The sequence below is a fragment of the Dendrobates tinctorius genome, unplaced genomic scaffold (assembly GCF_039654945.1).
Source record: "Dendrobates tinctorius isolate UK_male_01 unplaced genomic scaffold, ASM3965494v1 ptg000038l, whole genome shotgun sequence".
NCBI lineage: Eukaryota > Metazoa > Chordata > Amphibia > Anura > Dendrobatidae > Dendrobates > Dendrobates tinctorius.
Genome location: NW_027361706.1, coordinates 11,127,567 through 11,151,558, shown reverse-complemented (window position 1 = coordinate 11,151,558; position 23,992 = coordinate 11,127,567). Strand labels below are relative to the sequence as shown.

The 23,992-nt window shown below is 45.2% G+C and overlaps 1 protein-coding gene across 2 annotated transcripts in view; it reads right to left on the bottom strand.

Annotated features, from left to right (window-relative positions):
- The window catches only part of CARD19 (caspase recruitment domain family member 19), a 28,657-nt gene extending 10,582 nt beyond the window's left edge, over positions 1-18,075 (bottom strand). Inside the window, exon 1 of one of the 2 annotated variants that reach the window (XM_073574196.1) lies at positions 17,958-18,075. In XM_073574196.1, coding sequence (XP_073430297.1) covers positions 17,958-17,979 — 22 coding nt within the window. In that variant the 5' untranslated portion in view covers positions 17,980-18,075. Of the gene's footprint in view, positions 1-12,265; positions 12,459-17,957 lie in introns of those variants that run through there. The other variant, XM_073574194.1, reaches the window with a different exon arrangement.
- Positions 18,076-23,992: the final 5,917 nt, after the last annotated feature.

Below are 23,992 nucleotides of genomic sequence, written 5' to 3'. Positions count from 1 at the left end.
TCTTTTAGATATGGTCGTACCTGCCGAGTTTTTTCCTGCAAAAAACACTTTCATCATATTTCTTTATGTCCATTCTGGTGGCTTTCCCACCAGTGTTTTTCTTATTTCTGTGCTGTGACATTACTATGTGCATCATCTCTTTACCGCAGGCTTGAATATGTGCATGATTCGTGTGCTGTGACGCTACTTTGCGCCTTATGCTTGCATTGATTGTTACATCACTGTGCGCATTTACCACTGCATTAAAAAATAAATAAAAATTTTAGAAAATAGGCTTGTGCTGAAAATTGACTTCTCAGATTTTGCTATGGCGAGTGGTGACCCATGATTATTGGTTCCAATCCTGGCTGACTTTGATTGCTGCAGTTTATGGAGTGCCAGAGACAGACTGACGTCTAACGGACATTTCTGGTAATATAAATATACTTCGGCAATTTCTATATATCCAAATTCCAGATTTTACAAGTGTCGCTTCTTCAAAGATAAACCTCATCCTTCTAGGATACAGTTTGTGTGTGTTGTTCACATTGTTAGGAGGGTGGCGAAGAATCAGAGGAAAGTGTAATCTCTTTCTTCAGCAGCACTGACACCCTGCTCAGTAATCCTCTTACTGATCGGTCGGCTGACTCATCTTCTTTTACGTACAAGAACTTATATCCCGGCTGAATTGACTTTCTGCATGGAAAAGAAACGTCTGCCAGTGTACGATAAGTGATCTGGATGGATGGGAAGTTACTCAGAAGGAACAGAAACAAACTAAACCTTTCCCTGACACATGCTGAAGAATCTATGACTTTCTAACATCGCAGCTATAAGACCTCGTTCACACGTTCAGTATTTTGGATCAGTATTTGTAAGCCAAAGCCAGGAGTTGGTGATAAATGCAGGGGAAAAAAAAAAAGCTGCCGCCAGATAATTCTGCCAGCAGCTCTCTCATAGGGTACACAGGAGCGCTTTGTCAATCCGAGACTTCCTCTGTATGGGAGACTTAAGGGGTTGTCCAGTACTTTTATATTAATGGCCTATCCTTAGGGTAGGTCATCAGTATCTGATACGTGGGGTGAGACACCCACCACCGCTGCCGATCAGCCATTTCTGGTGCCTGCCGGATGTGATCAGCTGCGGGGCAGAACAGAAGAGCGTCTTTCAAGTAGTGGCGGACTTGCAGCACCCACACTTGGTCACTATAGTTAACGGAGCTGTGCTGTTCTGCAACGAAACTGATCACATCCATCCGCCACCGGGAACCTATCACCGACTCAGGGCGTTTTTAAGTAAAAGAGCCACCTTCAGCAGCACTAAGGCTGCACTCTGTGAAGGTGACTATTCTGTTTCTGATCCCTAGTAACGCCAAAATATTGACTTTTATAAATTGCTCCCCATAGATTTGGCGTGTCCCCCTGTATCAGCCACCTCCCTGCCGTCCATCATCTCCCTGTTGCGTCTGTGCGTCACCTCCTCCTGTGTTTCTGCTACATTCCGGTGCCTGCGCTGTGCCATCAGTCCTCTGGCATGCGCAGTGCGCGCTGCCCAGGAACGGACATCAGGCTATCGCGCCTGCATGTTGCGGAGGCCCCAGATCCCGCCCCAGTGTGTTATGATGTATTCACACTGCAGGGCTGGGAATCTGGCGCCTGCGCAGTGAGCAACTATATCTGCGCCTGGCCCCATCTCCCTCCTCTTTCTCTTTCCTCCCTCAGCAGCGTCTGATGAGCTGACCTGCCAGCTGAGCTCCCCACACGCAGTTCACTATGGCTGGGGGCAGGCGCAACTATAGATGCTCACTGCACAGGCGCCAGATTCCCAGCCCCGCAGAGTGAATACATCATAACACACTGCGGAGTGGAATTTGGGGCCTCCGCAACACGCAGGTGAAACAGCCTGATGTCAGTTCCCGGGCAGCGCGCACTGCGCATGCCCGAGAACTGTTGGCACAGCGCAGGCATGTAACAGCAACACAGGAGGATGCGGCGCACAGACGCAGCAGGAGGATGATGGACGGCTGGGAGGCGGCTGATACAGGGGGACACACCATACCTATGGGACTCAATACAGGTATGGGGAGCAATTTATAAAAGTCAATATTTCGGCGTTACTAGGGATCAGAAACATTATTATTATTTATATAACACCATTGATTCCATGGTGCTGTACATAAGAAGGGGTTACATACAAATTACAGATATCACTTACAGTAAAACTAACAATGACAGACTGATACAGAGGGGAGAGGACCCTGCCCTTTCGGGCTTACATGCTACAGGATGGTGGGGAAGGAGACAGTAGGTTGGGGGGTTGCAGCAGTTCCAGTGTTGGTTGGGGTGATATCTCCAGTAGTGGTGAGGAGGTAGTGGGGTCATTGCAGGCTTTCTTGAAGAGATTGGTTTTCAGGTTTCGTCTGAAGGATCCGAGTGTGGTTGATAGTCGGACATGTTGGGGCAAAGTATTCCAGAGGATGGTGGCTATTCGGGAGAAGTCTTGGAGGCGGTTGGGTGAGGAGCGAATAAGTGTGGAGGAGAGAAGGAGGATCGGAGATTATGTGAGGGAAGGTATCGGGAGATTAGTTCAGAGACATATGGGGGAGACAGGTTATAGATGGCCTTGTAGTTCAGTATTAGTAATTTGAAATGGATACGCTGAGGGAATGGGAGCCAGTAAAGAGATTTGCAAAGGGGAGAAGCGGAGGAGTAGCGAGGAGAGAGATGAATTAGTCGGGCGGCAGAGTTAAGGATGGACTGGAGAGGTGCGAGGGTGTTAGCAGGGAGACCACAGAAAAGGATTTTGCAGTAGTCGAGGCGGGAGATCATGAGGGCGTGCACAAGCATTTTAGTAGATTGAGAGTTGAGGAAAGGACGGATTCTGGAAATATTTATGAGCTGGGGCCACAGGAGGTAGAAAGAGCTTGGATGTGCGGTTTGAAGGACAGGGCAGAGTCAAGGGTTACTCCGAGGCAGCGGACTTCCGGTACTGGGGAAAGCGTGATGTCATTAATTGTGATAGATTGGTCAGGTAAGGAAGATCTGTGAGATGGAGGAAAGATGAGGAGTTCAGATTTGTCCACATTGAGCTTGAGGAAGCGAGAGGAGAAGAAGTAGGATATGGCTGATAGAAACTCCGGGATTCTTGACAGCAGAGAGGTGACATCTGGGCCAGAGAGGTAGATCTGACTGTCGTCAGCATAAAGGTGGTACTGGAATCCATGGGACTTTATGAGCTGACCCAGGCCACATAAGAGCCACTTTCACAGAATGCAGCCTTAGTGCTACTGAAGGTGACTCTTTTACTTAAAAACGCCCTGGGAGGGGGTGACAGGTTCCCTTTAAGAACGATAGTGGTCAGGAAAAAGATCGTTTAGCTGACAGCTATCAACACATGTATGGCCAACTTTACAAATAAATGCCATAAACGTTTCATACTGACAGTCCATTTTTAAAATGAAGTCAGGTAATCAACGTGGGTCCAGCTTCTCAAACTCCAAGTTTGGCCCCTCTTGAGGCTTTCACCAGACTACTATACACATTGTCTATGTAATATAAGGACTGGCTGGGGGCGCTCTCCATTCCGGCTCACAGAGAGGGATTCTGGGTGAGGGAGCCCCCTAACAAGGGCAGTCCACAACTGACCCTACAATGGAGGCACTGCACCCTCTGTGCATTCCGACTAGTTCCATCAAAATCTGACTCCTCAAGGGACCTATGGCACACATGGGCTATTTCTTATCAGTGCAGATAGGTAGGAAAACTCCTAAACTCTTCCAATACAATTTGGAGGTGATCAAATACTTACAGTATTTCATGCAATAAAATGCCAATTAATTATGTAAAAACCATACAATGTGATTTTCTGGTTTTTATTTTTAGATTCTGTCTCTCACAGGTGAACTGTACCTACGATAAAAATTACAGCCCTCTCCATTCTCTCTAGGTGGGAAAACTTGCGAAATCGGCAGTGTATCAAATCTTTATTCTCCCCACTGTACATAAGATCTCCTCTGAGACAAACAAGCCCAACTTTTCCAGCCTCTCATATGAGAAGTCTCCATCCCTTGTAATAATCTAGTTGCCCTCCTTTGAACTGACTAACTTCTGAATATCCTTTTTAAAATGTGGAGCCCAAAATTGGATCCCATATTCTAGATGGGCCTCACCAGTGATTTATAAAGGGGTAATAAGTTGGGATGGCGGGATTTTCACTTTTTATACACCCTAAAATCTTGTTTGCTTTTGTGGCTGCTGCTTGACATTGAGTGCTGCTGCTCAGCTTACTTGTAACCAGAATACTCCTGTCCTTCTCCTGATCTGTAGTTCCAAATATTCTCCTATTTAATGTATATGCAGCAATAGGATTATTGCATCCTCTGTGCATTACTTAATGTTGATAAATGTAACCTCATCTGACAAGTGTTTGCCCATTCAGATTGTTTTATAAAATCTTCATGTCAAGGACAGATTTTATTATCCTACATAGTTTGGCGTCGTCAGGCCAGCAAAGACTGACACTTTACTCTCAATCCCATCTAGGCAATATATATATTTTTTTCTGTTTTGGTTTACACTAGAGAGATTCTTTTGACTTAAAAAAAAAAAAAAAAAAAAAAAAAAAAAAAAAGATTGAAACACTCAAAATATTGCAATATAATAAAATAAGTAATACTCATCTTATATCTCTCCCCTGCCCTCATCTGTACATTATGCTCACTCTAGACGACAGTGGCATAAAGTGGAGCAAGGCAAGTAGCCCAGGAATAATGTCCCATAAGTGCTTCCTAAAAACAAGTGGTGCCCCCTTAAAACAAAGTGTGCCATAAAATGTAATGATGCCTCCTGAGTGCCATCTTTATGCACCTCCTCCTCACCCCCACTCAATACAAGCGGGTGAGTAGACAGGGCGGGCTGGCACAGGCGGCACAACGCAGTGACGTCTTTGTTCTGCCGGCAGCAGGATGCTGATGTCTTATAGGCCATAGGCGTACAGCTGCCTGTGACTTGCAGAACGTAGAGCTCCATAATGGAGATTCTGAAAATTGCCTTTTCAGAGCGGAAGAGGACTTGAACTCTATAGCGCCCCCTGTTGGTAGTAGTGATACTACAAGTCACAATCGATCCTTTAACGAGTCTTACAATATGACAAGACATGAAAGCCAAATCAGAATCTCAATTTGCAGACACTGTTTTGGGCTATTGTCCCCTCATCAGTGCAAAGCATGAGAACTGATTTGGCTAGGTGAGAGACTCTGGACTGATGAAGGATTCTGGACATTTTGCAAGAAGTCCGAGGCATGCACACTACTTCTTAGGGGCATAAAACTTCACAGGAAAAAACATAGTATTTTTATCTTAAAACTAGCGCACACTACCCAAAAAGTAAAACAAAATAAAATGTGCCCAGGGTTATTATATTATTGAAACTATGCCACCTCCAGACAGACATGTAGCTAATATAGCCAATCACTGGCTGCAACAAGGCCATTTTCATAACCACTGCAGTCAGTGATTGCTTGCAGCGGTCACATGTCTGTTTTGCTCCATCAGAACGATTGTTGGAAAGTTTAGGAATTGATGGATGACCCCTTTAAACAGTTCCTTTTGAAAAAAAAAAAATGTTCAAAAAGATCAGTCTCCATACGACTTTATGTGAAATAAGGCACAAGGACGTCCAGGAGGAACTACCCGATTCAAGTGGATCCTATAAGTTGCATAGAACATTGGCTTAAATGGGGAATCAAGAGTGAAGAACTGATCTTGTACTGATGAGAGATGATCTGCAGACTTCATCATCCCATTACTGTACATACCTGTATGGAAGAAAAGCCTCATAGATAGAAGTTATAGTGTCCTATATAGAATTTCTGGCCTTTATGGTGTTTGTACACGTAATAAAATATAATTGCCGTATGGAATGCCCTTTATTATGCTATAAAATGTACATTCTCCGTCTCCCTTACACAACTCCTCTTCTGAAGATCGTCAATAAAACAGCTAGAGGAGGGTTTATTGTCACAATCTGTAACGGGAAGTCGGCCGTCACAGAGAAGCGGAAGCCATATTAACCAGGATGATTCTGACGGTCAAAAGGTTTATAGCTTGATTAATATTATACACAGTTGGATCGGGATGGTGCAAATATTTTCAAACACCACTCTCCATTTTGTTGAAATTTAAGAAATCAAATCTGTTATGAATGGGTCGCCGAGGAAAAATAAAAACACCACAAGCTAAGTCTCAGAAAACCAGAGAGGTTGGTAACTATGCAGACTGCAGATCCCTGATTCTAACCACGCAACTAGCAGCAGTCGTGGAGCGTTCCTATGTTGGTCCTAGATGCCTCGTCACAACCGGAGAGCTAAATAAGCCTAAAGCAGGAAAAGAGGAAAACTAACTGCCCCAGAGCAGACCCCAAAGGAAAGACAGCCCCCCACATGTATTGACGGTGAAACAAGATGAAAACACATACAGAGGCAGGAAAATAGGCTGAGCAAATGATGGGGCCAAACTAACTAGAAAGGACAGGAAAGGAAAGACACTGTCTGCAATCTGCCAAACACCCTACCAAAAATAATGTCCAACACATCTGATAGCAAAATTAACCCTGAAGTCACTAGACTTCTCCCACTATATCAGCACTCTGAAATATTCTGAGAGAGCAAAAAGAGGCCAATCTAATAAGGGACAAAAAAAAGCAAATTGGCAAATACAGATAAATAAGAGTGGAAATTCAGCACAGCCCAGCTGGGCTGGCTGACCACACAAAAAACTGAATTGACCAACAAGAGCAAGTGTGAACATTAGCAAAAACAAACTTAACTTGAGAAGACTGGAACAGAGCTGAGTCCAAGACCTGAGAAGCAGACTGAATCACCAGCACCAGGATAGGGCATCGGCTGTCTTATATCCAGTCTGATACTCCAGAGATCCAATCGTTATCCTCCTCACCAGGTGGCAGATCACTACCAATTAAACCAACCTCACTACCTCCTGTCACCACCAGAGGGAGAACGGAAGGAGAACTCAACTGGTGGAGCAGAAAATGAGCTCATAACACAAATCCTTTTTTCTCTCTGATGTGGAAGAGACGGGAAGCAACCGTACTCCTTAGCCTTTCGGCTGCTTCATCCAACATTAATGTATATGGGGGTCTTAACACTACTTTCCATAGTAAAGGGAGCAAGAACAACTATTTGGCTAAAAAAAATTAATAAACGTGAGATAATGCCGCACTGGCATTTTTTCACTGCTGCATATTGTATGGTTTTGCATATGCCATTTATGCCCTTGTTTCTGTCTGTTGTGGCTCCCCTAACACAGACATCTCCCACACTGCCTTTTGCTACACAGTCAGTCTTATCACATAGCACTTGTCATCTTCTCAGTCTCGTCTGTAGGCAGTAGTGATAAATTAATACCTTTTTCTTGATTCACACAGCAGAATCTCAGTGTATTCTATGTGATGCAGCCTGTCTCCTTGGCTTCTGCTTGTGATAGGTTTCTCCCTTTCAGCTCTTACTAGCAACTGGCAGACTGACCCACAGGGAAGCGAGTGAATTTCCCAGTGGAACCCTGAACGCCCAACACCCCCATACAAGCAATGCTTAACACAGTGAACTATATATATATATATATATGCGGCAGGCAGTATCTCATCATTTAGGGAACCTTTCATATAAGAAAGCATTGACCGTACCTACAGCCAAAGTACTAATCTGGAGGGAAATGTAATTTTAAATATATGTAACAATCTAACTTGACGTTTGGGGGCAGAGAGAATATGAAGTTATATTCTCGCTGTGGCTACTTGCTTCCATTCATCATGGTGGTGCCAGGTGATGTGAGCAGTCAGCACTTAGTACACAATGAGTGCACTGTAATCAGCCCCCCCGATCCTTTGCAGCCATCATGCGCAGTGCACAGGATGTCAGTCATGGAGGAGGCTCTGCCAGCACGGAAAGCCACTGAACTCGAATTGTCACACTGTACAGAGTGGCTCCGTCAAGGGCATGTCTGGATCCCGTTTTTCTCGGGGATCCCGACAGAAGCCATGAGTGCACTGAAGCTAGCACTGGAACAGTAAAGCATGAGGTCAAATATGTTATTTGAAGAGGTAACTGCTGACTCCTAATGTTTTCACATCTAGACGCCTCCCGTGACCTTGATACAAGTCTTACAAATGGTTTCATAAACAATTAGTTCTCCGCAGGGCAAGACCAATGCAAAACAAGGTCCAGAGGAACTTTAGGACATGTTACAGCTTTAACACTAATGCAGAAAATGTCAAACGCCGGTAACTTTGTATTATACAGTAGATTAATTACTTTTTTCAAATTCTTTTCAAACGGTCACACAACCCCTGTGATTATAGGTAGATTCAAGGGGAGTGAAGAATATTAAGGGTATGTGCACACGCTGCGGATCGCTGTGCGGAATTTGCATCTCTTGGCAGAATCCGCAGGTCAAAATCTACGCTTTTTTTTTAATGCGGATTTCGCATGGGTTTTTACACCTGCGGATTCCTATAATGGAATGAGTGTAAAAACGCTGCGGAATCCGCACAAAGAATTGACATGCTGTGGGAAAAAAACCGCTGCGTTTCCACGTGGATTTTTCCGCAGCAAGTACACAGCGTTTTTTTTCCCCATAGAATAACATTGTAGTGTAAATCACTTGCGGATCCGCAGCAAATCCGAACGTGTGCACATACCCTACACCATTATACACACAGGAGTACAATTTAGGTCTCATTCAGACATTCGTGTTTCTTCCAGGTTTGTAAAAAGATAGAAAGTGCCCATTATAGTCTATGGAGTCTTTCGGGTGTCCAAATTTTTGGCAGAAAAAAAAAAGGTGGGAGACATTTCCAGTTTTGATCAAATTCTGTCTTTAAGGGCTCATTCACAGGTCTGTTTTTCAAATACAAGTGCCAATACTGATCTATGTGCCGGATCAAAGTAAACAACGAGGTCCGTGAAAAAAAAAGTTGACAGCACTCGGGTGCCATCTGATTTTCACTGACAGATAGGAGAAGGTGGAGACATTTTTTTTTTATTCTCAGCAGAGAAAAAAAAACTGACGAAAATTCATACATTTTTCTTGTATGTACAAAAACATAAGTGTCTGAATGAGGCCTATGTGAATAAATATATGGAAAAAAAAAAATGGATAGCACTCGGATGCAGTCCTTCTATCATCTGGTTATTGTCTGCCAATTTTTCTTTACTGTTTAATAGTTAGAAGTTTGGAAACTTATTTTTCATGTGACAAAACCGGAAGTAACTGATGGTAAAAAAAACAAAACAAAACAAACAACAAGACTGATCAAAAACCATGTGTTCGAATAGGATAAGTTTCCATATAGAAACTTGCATTATTCCCATACTCCATTGAGTAAAAACTGATAATTATGCATAAAAAAAAGCAAAAAGATGCATATAGATTATGAAGATCTATTGTTATAGAGTGAAGGCTAATCAGTATAGAGGGCCGATGCAATTCACCCTCTTTCTGCCATTTCATTAAAGACTTCACGAAAATCAAAGTCTCGGAATCTTGTAAACCTCAGGCGTAAAAGTGATGACAACGGACAAGTTCAAAAGACCCTTTAAGGGTATGTGCACACGATGCGGATTGCTGTGCGGAATTTTCCGCGCGGAATCTGCACTTTTTTATGCGGATTTATTGTGGATTTGGCCTGTGGATTCCTATAATGCAATGGGTGTAAAAATGCTGCAGATTCCGCGCAAAGAATTGACATGATGCAGAAAATAAACCGCTGCGTTTCCGCGCTGATTTTTCCGCAGCATGTGCACAGCGGTTTTGTTTTTCCCCCTTTAGAATAACATTGTACTGTAAATCACTTACGGATCTGCAGCGAATCCGCAACGTGTGCACATACCCTAAAGATGCAAAACCTTTGGGCTAGCCTTCCAAAACACTGAGGATTGCTTGCAAATAATACAGGATGACTTCCCTTACTTTGTAAATGCATTAATAGTAAATATGTCACATTTTTCTTTCCACCAACACATAAGCAGCGACATTTGCCATTCGAGGGTCTGGAAACATTGAGTGCGATACAAAATTATAAGACGAGAGGGAAACTTTAAAAGGAACCTGTCACTTGATTCATGCCGCCCAAATCACAGGGAGCATGAATCGGAGCCTACCGCACGATGGCAGCCAGGTGTTTTCTCTGACCCACTTGGGCATTTCAGAAAAAAAAAAAAAAAAAAGATTTTAAGAGACGGCCAGGAGAAACGAGATGACAGCGCTGCAGCTCCTCCCTCGCCTCCAGGTGACAGACAATATTTCCCTATGTACACATACGGTGAGACTTATTAATCACCTGGATAAAGGTAGAAGCCGCAGCAGACTCATCTTGTGCCTCCCAAACTGTACACAGTCGGGAGGAACCTTCTCGTGGAGTCACCAAACCTAGTCCATATTATGCCAGATGGAGAAGTGTGATCCGTCACTGCACAGAACAGGTCTCCTCCAGAGACCAGTGGTGGCGGCTTTACACCACTGCATCCAACGTATGACATTGTGCTTGGTAATGTACGGCGGAATGCAGCAGCTTTCCTATGGAAACCCATGCAATGAAGCTCCCATCGGGGGCACAGTTTTTATTACCAGAGGAGGTCTGGACTCTACAGATGTGGGCTCTTTAGAAGGAGCCATTGTTTCAGAAACATTAGTGACGGCAGGTGAGCGGCTGAATTAAAAACCTGTGTCAACAGCACCGAACGAAAAACCCAAATTCAATGATTTAGGTCACATTTAGAGGTTTGTAAAACACAGTCTGAGTACGGACCATGATACACGGACTGGCCACAGGTCTCTTGACCTGAACTTCACGCTTTCATAGGCATATATGAGATTGTTGAGTTCAGGTAGGGAAACCTGAAGCAAGTCCAGACACCGGAATTCGGCTTATGACCTGGATCCTAATTAGCGATGAGCGAGTATACTCGTTGCTCGGGTTTTCCGAGCATGCACGGGTGTCCTCCGAGTATTTTGGCGTGCTCGGAGATTTCGTTTTCGTTTGTCTAATCTGCATGATTTGCGACTTGTAGACAGGCTGAATACATGTGGCAATTCCCTAACAAACAGGCATTCCACATGTGTATTCAGGCTGTCTAGCAGTCACAAATCATGCAGATGAGGTGCCGAAAACGAAATCTCCGAGCACGCCAAAATACTCGGAGGTCACCCGAGCATGCTCGGAAAAACCCGAGCAGCGAGTATACTCGCTCATCAATAATCCTAATCATACAGTGTATACACTGGACACTGAGGCGCACTGCATGCATACATCTATGCACTGTCAGACGCAGACAGAAAAGGGCCCCTGGGCAACAAAAATATACGGGACTTTTGCAGCTCAAGAGCTCCGTAAAAAATGCCAAATTGCACCTGCTTTGGAGGTAGAAACGGGACCCCTTACCTCTTAGGCCCCGAGAACCAATTAGATTTCCACCCCTGCATCTATGGGAAGCACCAAACCTTTTTTTTTTTTAATAAATATGCTCCATTATCTAAGCAATCCTTTAAAAATTAGCCTGAGCCTGATGCCATCGCCTAGTCCGGTCATCTCTGCTGCAAAATGACAACTCTCACAGCTGGGTGTTGTAGTTCCGCCACAGCTAGAGAGGCCTCTCTTCATATCTGCGTTAGTAATTCTGTTTTGCTAGAAAAATAGAAAACTGATTGATCGGTCACATGATGGACCCCAAAAGCCCCCCCGACTATAACGTGGGTCAATCATTTCGCCAGGAAAAGTTTAAAAAGCCATCTGACCGAGACTCCAGCCCAGAGGTGGCCAAAATCCTGTCTAATAACAATAGATCCATAAAGGTAAATATTGACGATTCTCTGTCTCGGAGAATAGATACATTCCATTAGTGGATGCAGATACAGTAAAGTTATCTACCAATCTAATCTGATGCCTCCTTGCATTTCGGGGACGGTGACAGCGCAGGAGCCTTCCGCTGTGACACTGAGCTGGGTAATATACATATATATATTAGAGACATGGTGCAGCGGTCAGATCTATGGTGTCAGGAGCTCGTCCTCACATCACCCCTGCCGGATGACTGAGCCACTTTCATTTTTCACATTAATTCATTGATAACAATCCATTGATACAATGTGTGGAGTAAAGCACAGGCTACAAAGTTACTCAATGTCACTTTCCCCTCCTGGCTGCACAGAATAACTTTGTGTCCCATGGTCACACAGCACTGGGTGGTCTCAGAGGGGGGGGGGTCACTGACCTGACATGCTGAGATTAGGAAATGTTGCAACCTCCTCTGGCTGATAATAAGGCAGTGTTGGAGCAGAGAACTTCCTTGTTTGTCTGTCTGTCTGACCCTCCTCCAGCACTTCCATGATGACTGTCACTGACAGCAGCAGCAGCAAGCTCCCAGCTTGGGTTACACCCAGAGAACACTCCCCTCCTGTTAAAGTGGAACTGGCATTTCAGCTTGTGGTTTCCCTTCTCTCTGCTCAGTGCAACAGACAGCCAACAAGGCCAGAATTTGGGAAAGGTTAACCCTTTATGTGCACTTTCCTCCTCCTCTGCATGTGTGATCACTCCTGGTCTGTCCAGATACCTATGTCAGCAGCTTAGGCTGCTTTCACACATCCGGCTTTTTGAATGCGGCGAAATTTGGAACAACCGGATCCGGTTTTGTCCCATACAGTTGTATTGTCGCCGCACCGTGTCGGATGGGTTTGCGGCGCATCCGGTTTTTGACGGATACGGGAAGAAGTAGCCGTCCGGCGTCTGCAAAAAACGTTCGCTGCAACGTTTTTTGACAGCGCCGGACCGGTTTTCTCACAGCGCATGCGCGGAGACTCTGCTCTTTTAAATGTGGGTGCCACCGTATCCGGCCACGCAGGCATCCGGTGTCTCCGGCACATCCCGGATCCGCCCCTACGGCTTTTCGCCGCACGGCGCCGGAGACACAAAGCCGGATGTGTAAAAGAAGCCTTATCGCAGGGAATGACTGGAAAGACCAGCCAGCATGAATTACTGTCTCCTACCTCCAAAATGCTCACCCTCTGGGTGACAACCTGCATGACAGCTAGTGCCACTGTAGCTTTCCTTTGTCATCAAGAATTCCTGGCCTCCTGAATGGAAAACTTAACTTTTAACTTGCTAGTAATATAAGGACAGGATGGAATATACATATGGTACAACCGCCATTCAGGGACCTGGAAAAGCTGTGTACAAAATCCTGTAGCAGTGCTAATTGCTCCCACTGGTCAGCAAGTAAAGGGAATTAAATGGAAAAATTGGTCAAATAGATGTTTTAATGGTCTGAGGATAAATTAAGGAGCAGATATAAATTTATATATTAAAGGGGCAGACTCACAATGAAAGAGTGTAGAGGTATCTATTAACTATAGAAAAGGGATAACAGACCAGTAGGAATCCCAGGAACAAGGTTTTGGATGCCGAGAAACAGAGCAGAGGTGAACAAGCTCAACCCCCATTGTCTACTGTTCATTGTCTATTGGACTGCTGGAAATAGGCAAGTGCTTTACCCAGCTTTCTCCTATATTCCCATACCACAATTCATGGTAGATGCACTTTATGCACAAGACATTATTAACCCCTTCACCCCCGAAGCCTGTTATCTCCTTCCTGACCAGGCCAATTTTTTTTTTCAATTATGACTACTGTCAGTTTGTGAGGTTATTATAGCTCTGGAACCCTTCGATGGATCCCGGTGATTCTGAGATTGTTTTCTTTCGTGACTTGTTGCACCTCAATCATGCTAGTGGTAACATTTCTTTGATATAACTTACATTTATTTGTGAAAAAAAATTGGAAATTTGACAAAAAAATGTGTCACTTTCCAAACCTTTAATTTGCATGCCCTCTAGATCCGAGAGTCGTATCACACAAATTTCTTAATAAATAACATTTCCCGCATGCCTACTTCATATCAGCACAATTTTGGAAACCTAATTTTTTTTCTGTTAGGAAGTTATAAGGGTTAACAGTTGACCAGCGATTTCTCATTTTACAACAAAATTTACAAAACCACTTTTTTAGGCACCACATCACATTTGAAGTGACTTTGAGAGGTCTATATGACAGAAAATAAGAAGTTTATTAACCCTTCAGATACTTCACAGGCATTAATGGAATGTGGAAGGAAAAAAATAAACATTTCAACTTTTTTTCACAAAAATTTTCCTTTAGATCTAATTTTACTGTCCCAAGGGTAACAGGAGAAAATGGACCATACAATTTGTTGTGCAATTTCTCATAAGCATCCTAATACCATATATGGGGGGGGGGGAACCACTGTTTGGGCACACGGCAAGGCTTGGAAGGGAAGAAGCGCCATAATACAGTGCAGATTTTGGTTTGAGGGTCCAATGTCACATTGCCAGAGAGGTACCAGAACAGCGGAACTTCTCATAAGTGACCCCATTTTGCAAACTAAACCTCTCAATGAATTCATCTAGGGGACCAAGATTGTGTGTTAGCCCCAAGAATGGGAAATGGGTAAAAATGGCACCAGAACTTGTCCCATAATTTCTGCTGAAATACCCCACATGTGGCTGTACAGTACCACTTAGCCATACGGAGAGACTCGGGATGGACAGAGCGCTATTTGCCTCCTGGAGCGCAGATTTTCATAAACTGGTTTGCAGATTCCATATAAAGAGCCCCTAAGGCTAGCTTCACACTAGCATTTTGGGCCGCAGCGCAAGGCCGCCACTAAGCCCCGCCCCCTCCGGTCATCTCCGCCTAGTATCGGCTGCATGCGATCTGCACACCCTATCTTTAGCATAGGGTGCGCAGACCGTGCGCTGACCGTGCGCTAGTAGAATTTTGCGTGCGCTGCGCCCTTTTGACGGTGCGCCGGTGTGCGCCGAACGCACCATGTTGCATTCTGGTGCGCTCGGAGCACCGTCAAAAGGGCGCAGCGCACGCAAAATTCTACTAGCGCACGGTCAGCGCGCCCTATGCTAAAGATAGGGTGTGTAGATCGCATGCAGCCGTGTGCGATACTAGGCGGAGATGACCGGAGGGGGCGGGGCTTAGTGGCGGCCGTGCGCTGCGGCCCAAAATGCTAGTGTGAAGCTAGCAGAGGTGCTAGAAAAGCAGAATCTCCCCTTAAGTGACGCCATTTTGGAAATCATAACCCTTTGGAAATGTATCTACAGGTGTAGTGACGATTTTGACTCCATGGGTGTTTTGCAGAAACAGGCAGCAGTGGATGTTACTGAGTGATAATTGCAAACTGCCGTTGTAGTGACCTGTACGCTGTAGTGACCAGTGCGTTGCAGTCACCAGTACATTATGCCCAGCTCATGCTTCTGGAGACAGGCACCTGTAAATTAGGCGGGCTCTCATCACTACAGAGATGAAAAACATGTGAGCGCTAAATGTGGTTTAGGCACACTGGGGCTCAGAAGGGAGGGGGCATTTGGATTTGGGAGCAGAGAATTTGCTCAATTTGCTTTGGGGGGCAAAGAGCCATAGCTCTTTTCCAGAGCCTTTGTGCTACCAGTAACATGGAAGCCCCCTATATTTTCGCTAACAGATGACGGACCTGAGTGGGGACCTGCTTTTTTTGTGGATTGAAGTTTTTATTGGGAACATTTTACATAACATTTGGGATCACAGTTATCCGGTGCACTACACTGAGCACTTACTTCTGCACTGCAGGGCATCAGAGCAGCGTCTGACAGGCAGGGGAGGAGACGTGTCAGCTTCTGCTCTTAGCAGACGCTCACAGGCCACCTTCCCTGAAGGACCCCGCAGCCATCATGTGGCCTGGGGTCACCATGGAGACCATGAGCACAACCCAATTGCTGTGCTGATGGGTGCAGACAAGGAGCTCCCCCAATCTGAGATGCTCCTCGATGTTGCTGTCACTATTGGCAGCGGCATCAGAGGTGTTAATCGCCTGTGATCGGTGCTAGCACCGATTGTGGGCATTGCTGCAGTGTTGTCCCCTCTCAAATAGAGCTGACACCCACACCCGAGCTGACACCTGCACCCGATCTCAGTATGAGCCTGCATGATCGCGGCGCCGTACATGCAATGTGGTTTGCGGGAACTGAGTTCCTGCAGCGCCGTTCATGTAATTGTGCATGTTGGGAAGGGATTAAAAAGGCAATTGTCAGTAGGATCGACCCTCCTGAGCCATCTATATGGGCACGCAGGTCATATGAAGCTGAATAACATGATTCCTTAATATCTGCAATCCAATGTCTTATTCCAGAGAAATCCATGTTTTTCTTAATATGTAAATGAGATGCTATGGGCAGGACATAGATCTCCCTGACAATCTGCCTCCAGAGATTATTTCAAATTAAAGAGGCATTCCCAGTGTGAGACACGTAATGACTGACAGTCTGCTCTCCTGATCTACAAGTCACACAGACAGGTAACGCTTCATTCCATATAAAATAAGTTCTGGAGGCAGATTCTCGGCGAGATCTATGTCCCGCCCATAGATCTTAACAGATCATTTACATATTAAGAAGAATGTGGATTTCTCTGGAATAAGACATCGGATCGCAAATATCAAGGTGTCATTTTATTCAACTTTATATGACCTGTGAGCCCATATAGACGTCTAAGGAGGTTTGATCTTACTGTCAGCTCATTAATGTGAGATCAATGGATGTCCAACACTCGGCACAACCAACCAATCAGCAGCAGCTGGAACTGAGCAATGTAAAGGAAGACAGCAGCCACGTATAGTGCTTAGTAATTGCTGCCAAATACTGCGCTTTATCTCCCATTCAAACGCTTCCTGAAACATCAGGAAATATGAGTCTAAAAAAGAAAGACAGAAGAAAAAAAAAATCCCCAGGGCCCATTGTGAAAATTGCAAGAATACTAATTTCAGATTTTAATAAAGATTAGAATATTGAAAAATAAAACATTGCTAAAGATTATAATAATAATAATAATCTATTATAAAAATAATGAAACGGAAAAACCTTATTTAAACACAAGGTAATATGGTGGAAAAACACCGATTCATTTGTAAATCAGTGAAAAATACAGATATCATCATAATAATAAAAATAGAGTAACGTATGAAACACTGAGGGACACGGATCAACTCAATTACAGGGGTCTTCATCCTCGGGGGCAAACTTTTGGCAAGAAGTTCAGCTTGCAGAATACAAAGGATTCGTCTCTGCCACCCGGTTCCAGCCGCCGTCACGTGACCACAAATATGTGATCTGTACATTGGCGGATTAGCTCCACATCCGCTCCTCCGAATGTTGTTAACCCTTTGCCTCTGCAGTCAATTTTAGTTTTCACGTTGGCATTTTTCCTTCCCCTTCTTCCAAGAGCCATAGCTTTTTTTTTTTACACTGAGTATTTTTTGTACCATTTCTTTATTTTTGGAAGGGGAAAATGGACCCCTTTCTTTTCTCCATCCATAAAGAAATGCCCACCAAGTCAAGGGTTTTTTTCACATTTTTTTACATTTTTTTTTTATCTTCTTTAAAATTATTTTTAAAAACTGTTTTTTTTATAAACACTTTACAAGTGACATGAGTATAGATGCCATAGCAACCAACATGGTCACTGATGTGCTTACAAACGTATCATCTGAGCTGTGATTGGCTGCCAGGAGGCGCAACAGCAACTGGGTGGCGGTGGTGGTGCCAGCTGTGTACCTGTCGGTGAGCCGGCACCTGCTGCCATCAGCGGCTGCCACACTCCTCACCTGTGACACCTGTGACATTGTACCACTTCCTCCATGGGAGAAAAGACACAATGCCAGTTTCTTGGTAGCAAGGGGTTAACAATTGTCACTCCCCCAATATCAGTGACCCCCAATCTGTAACATATTCGGCACTGACTGCCCCTCCAATATTATTGCTCAGACCCCGGAGGCTTGCAGCTGCCCCCCCCCCCCGCAATAAAGGGCTGACTGTGGGAATAGGAGCACATACACATCATGTACTCACAGGGTCGGTACCGGGGGATCATCGCTCGGCTCCTGGGATCGGCCGACAGATCATCACCAGACTTTAGGGGACACAGCCCTCCCTGCCAAAGAAAGTGAAACGGGGACGTCACAGCAAAGGTGCCATACCAGCTGCGTCCAGCAGAGGGAGACTGGGAGGGAGCGATCCTGACACGTGGGGAAGGAATCCTGCTATGGCCAGTCACTGTTTGAATAAAATTGTTCTTTCTACAGTATATACATTTTTTTTGGAGGACTTGTTTTTCTCTTTGTAGGTTTTTGTACGTTGCTATATATACTGCACTATATATACTGTGCTATATACACTGTGCTATTTATACTGTGCTATATACACTGTGCTATATACACTGTACTAATATACTGTGCTATATATACTGTTCTGCATACAATGTGAAGTATATACGGTCTGCTATATACACTGTTCTGTATATACTGTACTGTATACACTGTGCTATATAAACTGTGGACTGTGCTGTGTATACTGTGAAATAGATCACTCTGTGTGTGATGACTCTCTATAATATATGAGTTTCACTTTTTGTATTGAAGAACTGAAATAAATTAACTTTTTGATGATTTTCTAATTTTGTGAGACGCACCTGTATCTATGTATATATACTGCACTGTATATATACTGTACTGTATATATACTGTGAAATATATACTGTGCTATATATACCGTGCTATATATACTGTACTATATACACTGTGCTGTATATACCTTGCTATATATACTGTACTACATATACTGTGCTGTATTCACTGTGCTATATATACTGTGCTGTATACATCGTGCTATACAGTATATACTGTGCAATATATACTGCATATATATATTCCTCGCCAATCGTTACACCGATGCCTCTACCTTGTGACAGTCATTACACTGGCTACCCATCCACTCCAGAATCCAGTACAAACTTATTACCCTCACCCACAAAGCCCTCCATGGCTCAGCATCACCCTACATCTCCTCCCTTGTTTCAGTCTACCACCCTACCCGCGCCCTCCGTTCTGCTGATGTCCTGAGGTTAGCATCCTCAATAATCAGAACCTCCCACTCCCGTCTCAAAGACTATACACGTGCTGCACCAATTCTTTGGAATGCACTTCCCAGGTCAATACGATTAGTCCCCAATCCATAAATATGCATTTATTCAGACTGGCCTATCGCCTCAACACATTAACCTAATCTATCCCTGTGTGGCACAGCCAAAAGTTTTACCATAACCAGGTTCCCCACATCATGTTCCCACATGCTTTATCCATTAGCCCTCTGTGTCTGTACTGTTACACACTTAACATTATGGCTGGTCCATACAATCAGGGCAACTGTTACCACCCACCTTTCGTGTCTACCTCTTTCCTCATAGACTGTAAGCTTGCGAGCAGGGCCCTCATTCCTCTTGGTATTTGTTATAATCTACTGTATGTGATTATTGTTATGCTGTAATGTCTATTGTCTGTACAAATCCCCTCTGAAATATAAAGTGCTGCGGAATATGTTGGCGCTATAGAAATAAAATTTATTATTATTATTACTGTGCTAAATATACAGTGCTGTATATGTGGTGTGTATATATATCTATATATACTGTACTGTATATATAATGTGCTGTATACACTATGCTGAACACACTGCTATATACACTATGCTATATATACTGTGCTGTATATACTGTGCTGTATATATACTGTGCTATATATACTGTGCTGTATATATACTGTACTATATATACTGTGCTGAACACACTGCTATATATACTGTGCTGAACACACTGGTATATACACTATGCTATATATACTGTGCAATATATACTGTGCTGCATATGTGGTGTGTGTATATATATATATATATATATATATTTATACAGGGCTGCCACTAGGAATTTCAGGGCCCCATACTGGCAAAATTTTCGGGGCCCCCTTGAGACTCCGCCCAGGCTCCACCCAGTCTCGCCTCCACCCCTCAAACTGTCCACAGTCCCACCGCCCTCTCTTGGAAAAACTCCACTTCTCACCTATCACACATTAACAGTTCCCATCACCAGATCACACATATAGCCGGCATCTTTTGCTTTGGACAAAAGATTTTTTAAGCCGCCACCATAACAGGGTAGACACTTTTGGCCGGGCTCTACTCTACTGTAACCTATTAAATATTTGTTAAAATATGCAATGCAATTTAGGTATATTTTTATTTATTTTTCAATTTTTAAAATGACCAATAATATCACATACAAGGAACAAATACCGCCACACCATGACCAGACCACATATTACCACCAGATGGTGACTGAATACTACAATACTGATCAGTAATAAAAAAACATAATACTATCACCATAAGGCCTCATACCCATTGGCGATTAAAAAAACGGTCCGATTTCTGGACTGTAAAAAAGGGTGGAGTGTTATGCCAGTGTCATGCAATTTCTTTGCGATTTTTTTTTTACATCCGTTTTCCATCCGTTTTTAATCCGTTTCTTTTCCCAGCCACTCTTTTTCTACAGTCATTTACAGGACCATTTACAGTGTTCTATACCACATAATGGTGATGTATCCATTAAAAACGGATGGAAAACGGATGGTCCGTTTTTTTAATCGCACCCATTGACTTCTATTGTCAAAAATCACTGCAAATCGCAGCATGCTGCGATTTTTTTCTCAGACCGATTTTGGCTGTGAAAAAAATCGCAAGTGAGATGTCACCCATTCACTAAAATGGGTCAGAGTGCAATCCGATTAAAAATTGGATTGCAATCGTCCAATTTTATCGCCAGTGAGTATGAGGCCTTAGTGGTATTATACACAGGAGATCGGTATTTAATATGCAGCGTCTGTGTACAGGTAATATATTGATCAATGACATTATACACAGGAGCTCTGTATATAATGTACAGGTAACACAGTGATCACTGGTAACATTATACACAGGACCTCTGTATATAGTATACAGTGTATAGTGTCAGTGTACAGGTAACACACTGACTCACCAGTGATGTCTCTAGGTGAAGTCCTTCATCCTTGCTTTTCATCTTTCATCCAGCACAGATCGCCATCACGTCTTCCAGCCAGAACTCGTCTCTGCAGGAAATAACACAGTTACCTAGAGCTCCGCTTGCAGAACACATTACTTATTTTTTCCCAACTTCTACATTACACCACATGAAGAAAAAAAGGCGACATAGTGTTGCTCTGCACAGTAACAGGACCGCCCCCCCCATTTAAAACAGTATCCTCAAAAAATTAAATACATCACTGCAGTGATAGTATCCCTTAATTAGCCCCTATGGTAATAATATCCCCCATCCTGACCCCCGTGTGTCTCATTCCTGGCTTTAGCCATATGTTCTCCCATCCCGCCCTCATGAGTATCCATTCTGCCCCCATATGATCTCCATCGTATCCATCCTGCCCCATGATCCTGTGTGATCTGTCTCCAATCATGCCCCGTATCTCCATTCTGCCCCCATGTTCAGCACTCTGCCCCCATGTTCAGCAATCTGCCCCCATGTTCAGCACTCTGCCCCCATGTTCAGCATTCTGCCCCATGTCCAGCATTCTGCCCCAGTCCAGCATTCTGCCCCAGTCTCCAGCATTCTGCCCCAGTTCAGCATTTTGCCCCATATCCAGCATTCTGCCCCATTACAGCATTCTGCCCCAGTCCAGCACTCTGCCCCATGTCCAGCATTCTGCCCCAGCACCCAGCATTCTGCCCCATATCCAGCATTCTGCCCCCAGTCCAGCATTCTGCCCCCATGTCCAGCATTCTGCCCCCATGTCCAGCATTCTGCCCCATGTCCAGCATTCTGCCCCCAGTCCGGCATATTGCCCCATGTCCAGCATTCTGCCCCCATGTCCAGCATTCTGCCCCCATCCAGTATTCTGCCCCATGTCCAGTATTCTGCCCCATGTCCAGCATTCTGCCCCATGTTCAGCATTCTGCCCCCAGTCCAGCATTCTGCCCCATGTCCAGCATTCTGCCCCATATTCAGCATTCTGCCCCATGTCCAGTATTCTGCCCCATGGCCAGCATTCTGCCCCTGTCCAGCATTCTGCCCCAGCGCCCAGCATTCTGCTCCATGTTCAGCATTCTGCCCCAGTCCAGCATTCTACCCCATAGCCAGCATTCTGCCCCAGTCCAGCATTCTGCCCCATGTCTCGAATTCTACCCCATGTCCAGCATTCTGCCCCATGTCCAGCATTCTGACCCATGTTCAGCATTCTGCCCCATGTCCAGCATTCTGCCCCATGTTCAGCATTCTGCCCCCAGTCCAGCATTCTGCCCCAGTCCAGCATTCTGCCCCATGTTCAGCATTCTGCCCCCAGTCCAGAATTCTGCCCCATGTCCAGCATTCTGCCCCATGTTCAGCATTCTGCCCCATGTCCAGCATTCTGCCCCAGCGCCCAGCATTCTGCCCCATGTTCAGCATTCTGCCCCAGTCCAGCATTCTACCCCATAGCCAGCATTCTGCCCCAGTCCAGCATTCTGCCCCGTGTCTCGCATTCTACCCCATGTCCAGCATTCTGCCCCATGTCCAGCATTCTGCCCCATGTCCAGCATTCTGCCCCATGTTCAGCATTCTGCCCCCAGTCCAGAATTCTGCCCCATGTCCAGCATTCTGCCCCATGTTCAGCATTCTGCCCCCAGTTCAGCATTCTGCCCCCAGTCCAGCATTCTGCCCCATGTTCAGCATTCTGCCCCAGTCCAGAATTCTGCCCCAGTCTAGCATTCTGCCCCAGTCTAGCATTCTGCCCCATGTTCAGCATTCTGTCCCATGTCCAGCATTCTGTCCCATGTCCAGCATTCTGTCCCATGTTCAGCATTCTGTCCCATGTTCAGCATTCTGCCCCCAGTCCACCACTCTGCCCCCGGGCCCCCCGGATCGCCGCTGTCAAAAAAAAATAGTTCTCCTTACCTGGCCGCGGTCCAGCGGCGGGCAAGGCACCCTCCGTCCCTCCACGATGCAGCGCGCTCTAGCCGGCGACTGACACTGTCGTCAGACGCCGGCGAGGTGCGCGCTGCGGCTGACGTCAGCTGCCAGCCTCCGATTGGCTGGCAGCTGTTAATTATTGACGTGCAGGCCGCCGGGCCCGCATGTCAATAGCGTTTAGCTGCCGCCCGCAGCGCCGCTAGCCAGGGCCCGGTTTACCTGCCGGTAGGGGCCCGGTGAGCAGAGAGGAGACCGGGCCCGATGCGGGCCCCCTCTGCTCGCCGGGCCCCATACGCCAGTCAGGGCAGTAATGCCCTGATTGCGACCCTGTATATATATATATACTAGCTGAAGAGCCCGGCGCTGCCCAGTCATAGTAACTAACTGTGGATAATTATCCTCCATCCCATAGTCGAGTGCCCATATACCATCACACATCCTCCATCCCATAGTCCCATGCCCATATACCCATCATACATATTCTCCATCCCATAGTCGAGTGCCCATATACCCATCACACATCCTTCATCCCATAGTCCCATGCCCTTATACCCATCATACATATCCTCCATCCCATAGTCGAGTGCCCATATACCCATCACACATCCTTCATCCCATAGTCCCATGCCCATATACCCATCATACATATTCTCCATCTCATAGTCCCATGCCCTTATACCCATCATACATATTCACCATCCCATAGTCGAGTGCCCATATACCCATCACACATCCTTCATCTCATAGTCCCGTGCCCATATACCCATCATACATATCCACGATCCCATAGGCCAGTGCACAATTACCCATCACACATCCTCCATCCCATAGTCCCATCCCCATATACCCATCATACGTATTCGCCATCCCATAGTCGAGTGCTCATATACCCATCATACATATCCTCCACCCCATAGTCCCGTGCCCATATACCCATCATACATATCCGCCATCCCATAGTCCCGTGCCCATATACCCGTCATACATATCCTCCATCCCATAGTCAACCATTATGACATCATAATGAGCGGCGGGGCTTGCAACCTATGATGACTTCAGTGTCGCCTTTGCAACCATA